At 48.6% G+C, this 7,509-nt stretch overlaps 1 protein-coding gene across 1 annotated transcript; it reads right to left on the minus strand.

Annotated features, from left to right (window-relative positions):
* Positions 1-487: 487 nt before the first annotated feature.
* Positions 488-6,534, minus strand: LOC121562600 (CD5 antigen-like). Its single transcript, XM_045220039.1, has 4 exons — positions 6,504-6,534; positions 6,247-6,402; positions 848-1,123; positions 488-579 (listed from the first exon to the last, which is right to left on the minus strand). Exons 1-4 carry the CDS (start codon positions 6,532-6,534, stop codon positions 506-508), a joined length of 537 nt encoding a protein of 178 aa, XP_045075974.1. The 3' UTR covers positions 488-505.
* Between the last annotated feature and the right edge of the window lie 975 nt (positions 6,535-7,509).

Genomic DNA, 7,509 nt, shown 5'->3' on the forward strand with positions numbered 1-7,509 from the left:
AATCTGAACCCTGCTCATAGACACAAACATTTAAATGACTTGTAACGTCTGAGTAAATGTCTTTACCTTGTAGTACAGGTAGAAGGTGGTGATGGCTGTCAGTAGGATCAGCAGCACTACAACGTGTCTGATGATGAAGGCTGGCAGAGGAGAGGCTGCAAACAGAAACACCTTTGATGAGGGGGACTGATCATCATCACATAGATCTGTGGGAAATCTGTCAATGACAAGTTATAAGTCTGGATCATGTTCAGTTACCTGTGACGGGTGAGGTTGAGGAGCTCACTTTCAGAGGAGAAGTTATGAGAGAAAACATAATTGTCATAAACACAGCTGTAGTTCCCTTGGTGAGTCATCTGCAGCAGGGAAGAGGAAGGCAGCAGAGTGATTGACAGCTGGCTGGGTCTGGGTTCTGTTGGAGCCAGTGAACGTGAGGAGGAAGGAGCCTCCTGGGTACTGTGGCTGAGTGGAGCAGGTGATGGTGAAGTTGTAGCCCCTAAACACTTCAGGCCCCCTGGTGGCCCCTGGAGACCCCTCCCATTGAGTCAGTCAGGAAGATATCAGGCTGGACCAGGAGATCTGTAACAATAAAAGAGAACAAGAAAAACCTCTTCAACTAGTTTCCTATAGATATGACAATAACATCAGCATGTAACAGTGCTAGCCACCCTCCCTCACAGGGCAACATGAGTAGTGGGCTCTTCGGCCATTCTACTACCAATGGTGGTCTGTGGATTGTATGGCTGTGTGCTCGATTCTATACACCTGTCAGCAACAGGTATGGCTGAAATAGCCGAATCCACTAATGTCCACATACATTTGGCCATATAGTGTATCTTGTTATTACCTGAGCAGATCACTGTGAGTCCAGGAAGGAGAAAATACAATCTCCAACACTCCCTCAGTGAAGACTCAGACCCAGAACAGTCAACTCTAGACCCTCTAGTGGTGTTTCCAGGTAGAACTGAAACAGTGGAGCCACAACCCAGCTGTCTACACACTACTGCAGCTATAGCCTTGATCCAGCCTGCAGCTCCCATAGTCCTCCACTCTCCCTGGTGGTACCACTCCACTCCACCAGCACAGCGACTGCCTCCTCCCACCAGCCTCACATCATCAGGCTCTGAGAAAAGAAGAGAGAGAGACAGTAATCTTACTATTTTCTCACTAAAACACACCTACAGTGGGCTCCAAAATTACTGGCACCCCTGACTGCAGAAACAATACTTTAAAATATAAACAATACTGTACTTTATTATTGTTTCAATGGAACCAACCAAAATCATATAATTATTTAATACAAAATAAATGTCACCAAAATCAAGGTTTCATAATTATTGGCACTCCTCATTTAGTACTTAGTGCAACCACCTCTGGCAAGGATAACAGCATGGGGTCTTTTCCTGTAATGTTTGACAAGGTTAAGGAACACATTTGGAGGGATTTTGGACCATTCCTCTATGCAGATCCTTTCAAGATCCTTCACATTCTTGGGTTTGCGCTTATCAACTGCCATCTTCAAATCAGTCCACAGATTTTCGATTGGATTGAGGTCTGACTGAGATGGCCATGGCAGAAGATATATTTTTTTTGTCACAGAACCATTTCTGTGTGGATCTTGAGGTATGTTTTGGGTCATTGTCTTGTTGGAATGTCCACCTACGGCCAAATCCCAGCCTTCTTTGTCAGCCGAAATTGCCTGATACTTGGTGGAATTCATTATGCCATCCAGTGCCCCTGGACCTCTGGAATTAAAACAGCCCCAAATCATCACTGACCCACCACCATATTTCACCGTGGGTATGAGGTGCCTCTCCTTGTATGCATCTCTGTTTCGACGTCAAACATGCCGATGCTGTATCTGACCAAAACGTTCAATTCTTTCACAGTGATTCTTGGGGATTTTGTTGCTTCTCTCACCATCCTCCTCCCTATCCTGGGGGGCAAAATGCATTTGTGTCTTCTACCCGTGAGGTTTTCAACTGTTCCATATCTTTTTTATTTTTTAATAATTGCCCTGACAGTGCTCAGTGGTATATTCAATCGTTTGTGGATCTTTTGTAGCCATTACCAGATTTATGAAGGTCTACGACCATCTGTCTCTATTGAACTGCCAGTTCTTTTGTTTTCTTCATGGTGTTGGATGACAAAGGGATATTGTATGCGTGTTACCTCATTTTATACCCTAGTGAAACAGGAAGTGATGTAATGGCTCAATATAGTTCCTTAAGACTTAGATACACTTAAATAAGTGGAATTTAATTCCTGGTTGAATTGAATTATTAATGACTAATTATTACACCCTGAAACTGTGTGAAATGTGTTAGAATGTGTGAGTGTAGGACCAGTAAAGACTATGACATTGAGCTACTATTTAGCAATGTGATTAAGAGTTAGACCAGACAACAAAGGACAAGGAGAACTGGCTACAGACAACTGGGAAACCAAGATAACAAAGGACAAGGAGAACTGGCTACAGACAACTGGGAAACCAAGATGAAGGGGCCTCCCAATTAAGGGAGGAGAGAAACGGTTAGGCTTTTTAAGGAGTATGAGGACGGCGATAACTAAGGAATGCAGCCTATGATAAGAACATGTGTGTGTGACCTGATGGTTAGGAGAGCAGAGGAAAACAGCCTGCCTAAAAGGGGTGGGGTTTTTGTATGACGTGTGAGTATAAAAGATGGACTCTGAAATTGTGATGAACAGAATTCTCAATGAATAAAGACCTGACTATGCAGACCGGGACTCTGTCCGTTTCTTGATCCAAAAGCATTACAACCTTTTGGGAGACGCACAGAGACACTGAAATAGTTGAGTTCAACCATTGAGATTAAAATATTCACTTAACATAATAATAATAATAATATTGTGACACTCTGGCTCCACGGACCTTGATATTTGAGCCAGGGTTGTTTAGTTTCATTGTTTGGGTGTATTTCTATTGGGGGATTTCTGGTTGTGCATTTTCTATGTTTGGTTAATTGTTCTTGATTAGTGGTATACTCCCAATCGGAGGTAACGAGTGTCAGCTGTCGGCTCGTTATCTCTGATTAGAGCCATATTTATACTGTGTGAGTTCACTTTGTGTTGTGGGTTATTGTTTCTTTGTTGCTGTTAGTAGTATTCAGTATAGAACTTCACGGATCGTCATTTGTTGTTTTGTTACGTGTGTGTGCGTGTTGTACCACAGACGTCACGGATTCAGTTGTTTGTTTGTTTTGCTCGTGTGAGTATTTAATAAATATACTATGTTCACTCGCAACGCTGCGCATTGGTCTCCTGTTCTAGGCGATGCGTGACAAAATAACCCACCAAAAAGGACCAAGCAGCGCGTCCAGAACAAGGGGTCTGGACACAGGAGTTATGGATGCCTCCTAAGGACTTTTGGACATGGGAGGAATTCGGGCTGGAAAGGGTCCTTGGGCGCAACCGGAGGAACATCATCGCCCTCGTGAAGAGCTGGAGGCAGCTGCAGCCGAGAGGAGGTGGTCTGAGGAGGAATATCACCGCCCTCGTGAAGAGCGAGGCAGCTGCAGCGGAGGAGGTGGTATGAAGAGAAGCTGGAGTCGAGGCTGGAAGCCCGTGGTTACTCCCAAAAAATTTTTGGGGGGGCACATGGCTTGGGCGCCTGGGCAGCAGGAGGCTGCCACAGGGAGAAAAGGAGAGAAGGCTATCGGATTACGGGAGCCATTGGCAGTAGAGGGAGGGAAGTTGTTGTGGCACGGCATGAGAGACTGAAGTGTGTTCCCAGTCTGGTCCGGTCCGTTCTTGATCCCCAGTTAAGGCCAGTGGTGGGTGTTCCCGGTACGGTCCGGCCTGTTCCTACTCCACGCACCAGGTCCACGATGTGCGTCGCCAGCCGGCCTGAACTGGCCGTCTGCCAACGCGCCTGAACTGCCCGTCTGCCAACGCCGTCTGAACTGCCCGTCTGCCCAACGCCGTCTGAACTGCCCGTCTGCCACGGCGCCTGAACTACCCGGCTGCCCAACGCCCGTCTGAACTGCCCGTCTGCCCAACGCCCGTCTGAACTGCCCGTCTGCCCAACGCCGTCTGAACTGTCCGTCTGCCCAACGCCGTCTGAACTGCCCGTCTGTACTGAGCCTGCAAAGCCGCCCGTCTGCCATGAGCCTTCAGAGCCGTCCGCCAGACCGGAGCCGCTAGAGCTCTCCGCCAGACAGGATCAGCCAGAGCCTTCCGCCAGACAGGATCAGCCAGAGCCTTCCGCCAGACAGGATCAGCCAGAGCCTTCCGCCAGACAGGAGCAGCCAGAGCCTTCCGCCAGACAGGAGCAGCCAGAGCCTTCCGCCAGACAGAGCAGCCGAGCCTTCCGTCGGGCCGGATCAGCCAGAGCCTTCCGCCAGACAGGATCAGCCAGAGCCTTCCGCCAGCCGAGCAGCCAGACCCGTCAGCCAGCCGCGAGCAGCCAGATCCGTCAGCCAGCCACGAGCAGCCAGATCCGTCAGCCAGCCATGGGCAGCCATATCCGTCAGCTAGCCGGAGCAGCCAGATCCGTCAGCCAGCCATGAGCAGCCAGATCCGTCAGCCAGCCAGAGCAGCCAGATCCGTCCAGCCAGCCACGAGCAGCCAGATCCGTCAGCCAGCCGCGAGCAGCCAGATCCGTCAGCCAGCCATGGGCAGCCAGATCCGTCAGCAGCCGCGAGCAGCCGATCCGTCCAGCCAGCCGCGAGCAGCCAGATCCGTCAGCCAGCCATGAGCAGCCAGATCCGTCAGCCAGCCGCGAGCAGCCAGATCCGTCAGCCAGCCGCGAGCAGCCAGATCCGTCAGCCAGCCATGATCAGCCAGATCCGTCAGCCAGCCAGGATCCGCCAGGCCGTCCTGCCAGGATCCGCCAGAGCCGTCCAGCCAGGATCCGCCAGAGCTGTCCAGCCAGGATCCGCCAGAACCGTCTAGCCAGGATCCGCCAGAGCCGTCCAGCCAGGGATCCGCCAGAGCCGTCCAGCAAGGATCCGCCAGAGCCGTCCAGCCAGGATCCGCCAGAGCACGTCCAGCCAGGATCCGCCGAGAGCCGTCCAGCCAGGATCCGCCGAGAGCCGTCCAGCCAGGATCCGCCAGAGCCGTCCAGCCTGGATCCGCCAGAGCCGTCCGGCCAGGATCCGCCGAGCCGTCCGCCAGGATCGCCAGAGCCGTCCGCCAGGATCCCCGAGAGCCAGCCAGCCAGGATCCGCCATCTAGTCAGGTACTGCCCCTTAGTCGGTACTGCCCGTAGTCGGTGCCGCCCCTAATCCAGTGGGGTTTAGTTGGGGGGTGGTCATGAGGAAGGGAATACGGAAGCGGATAGTGACTAAGGTGGGGTGGGGACCACGACCTGGGCCAGAGCCGCCACCAGGGCAGACGCCCACCCAGACCCTCCCCGAGACTGTATGCTGGTGCGCCCGGAGGTCGCACCTTTAGGGGGGTAATGTGACACTCTGGCTCCACGGACCTTGATATTTGAGCCAGGGTTGTTTAGTTTCATTGTTTGGGTGTATTTCTATGTTGGGGATTTCTGGTTGTGCATTTTCTATGTTTGGTTAATTGTTCTTGATTAGTCGTATGACTCCCATCGGAGGTAACGAGTGTCAGCTGTCGGCTCGTTATCTCTGATTGGGAGCCATATTTATACTGTGTGAGTTCACTTTGTGTTGTGGGTTATTGTTTCTTTGTTGCTGTTAGTAGTATTCAGTATAGAACTTCACGGATCGTCATTTGTTGTTTTGTTCGTGTGTGTGCGTGTTGTACCACAGACGTCACGGATTCGTTGTTTGTTTGTTTTGCTCGTGTGAGTATTTAATAAATATACTATGTTCACTCGCAACGCTGCGCATTGGTCTCCTGTTCTAGACGATCGTGACAAATATGCCATTTAGCAGACGCTTTTATCCAAAGCGACTTACAGTCATTAACACTGGTTTACCACTGGTTTAATTTTGGTAGATGTTATTTACAATAATCTTTAAGGGTGCAATTAATTGTGAAACCTTGATTTGGAGGACATTGATTTTTAATTTAATCAATAAATGATTTTGGTGGGTTCCATTGGAACATTAATATAGTACAGTATTTCTCACATGTTGGTATTTTTGCAGTTTCTCTCTATAATTATATTGTTTATATTTCTGTAAGTATTGTTTATGCATTGCCAGACAGGGGTGCCAGTAATTTTGGAGCCCACTATATATTGCCTCTCATATTCTTCACTCCAGGTGAGAAACAATGTTGATTGAGTGACAAACTGTTTCTTACCTGAGCAGGTGAGTCCAACAGCATTACCAGGTAGGCAGGTGTTGTTTTTTCTGTCTGAGGTGTCACAGTCCAGGAGAAGGGACTCATTGCCTTTAAACTGGAACTCTTCATCCCAGGTCTGACCCTCACATTCTCCATAGAGCCCCCCCTGTAGAGCTGCAGGAGCCCCCACAGCCAAGCTCCCCACAGACTACCTCTGCATCCTGCTGGTCAAAGTCAGCTTCACACACTGAGGCCCAGGACTGACTGGACTTCACCTCCAGTCTCCCAGAGCAGAGACCAGCTCATCCCATGCTGCACAGACTCTGGAGAAAAAGAGTTGGTGGAACATTCAATCCGTTTTGTTGATGACACTGTCAAGGACTAAACACAAATATGTTGGATAAAAGATTGTAGTTTGCTATGTTTGATACTGTAAGAGGTAGAAATGGGTTCTTAGCCACTCAGGACAGGGTTGGGAATAATACAGGCAGGAGACAGGAATAAGTTCACTTCACTTTATAGAAAATAAACAGCTGGACATCCATCAGGCAGCTTCACTTCAGTAACATCTGAACTACAATGATCTGCCCATGCACATCTCCCTTAAACCAATATGACAAACACAAATATAATGTTTAAATACATCTAACATCTCTCCCTCTCTTTAAATGAAATGAAAAACACATAAAACATGATATATGCTAATATTGTATAATGTACCAATTAAATCTCTCAATATTACCAGTCTCTTACCTGAACAGATCACATGATGATAATATCCACCATAACAGTCACCAGGTCCTCTTCCTATGATGTCACACTCTCTAATAGTAGACTCATTTCCACTGCAACTCCATAGTGTGGCTCCTCCTCTTCTTCCATCTCCAACCAGAGGTAGTCTAGATGCAGCTACAGCATTCCCACAGCCCAGCTCTCTACACACAACCTTAGTCTCTATCATGCTCCACCCCCTAGAACATAGACCTGACCACTCTCCTCTGTAGAAGACTTCCACTGTCCCAGAACAGGAAGTGGTCCCATTCACCAGTCTGACTGAGAGTTCAGCTGTAAACAGCAGAGAGGAAAACACAGTGGTGAGGACAGATTATGACAGGGCTTCTGTTATTCTAACAGCAGTAATGCTTTGTGGTTGACAAGTATTAGTAGTGCCATAAAACAGTACTTATTATTGGGTTTTAGAATGGTGTGTATGGACACATGAATTTCTCCATGTGGGATAATAAAATTGACTAATATTGAACTGCTATAATCATTGTAGAT

The sequence above is a fragment of the Coregonus clupeaformis genome, unplaced genomic scaffold (assembly GCF_020615455.1).
Source record: "Coregonus clupeaformis isolate EN_2021a unplaced genomic scaffold, ASM2061545v1 scaf3062, whole genome shotgun sequence".
Classification (NCBI taxonomy): domain Eukaryota; kingdom Metazoa; phylum Chordata; class Actinopteri; order Salmoniformes; family Salmonidae; genus Coregonus; species Coregonus clupeaformis.

Coding starts and splice junctions, on each gene's coding strand:
- LOC121562600 (XM_045220039.1), bottom strand. CDS start 6,534: ATGAGCTGGTCTCTGCTCTGGGAGACTGGAG. Junction 6,403..6,503: donor TCTGCTCTGGGAGACTGGAG/GTGAAGTCCAGT, acceptor GGGCTCCTGCAG/CTCTACAGGGGGGGCTCTAT. Junction 580..847: donor ACTCACAGTGATCTGCTCAG/GTAATAACAAGA, acceptor TTATTGTTACAG/ATCTCCTGGTCCAGCCTGAT.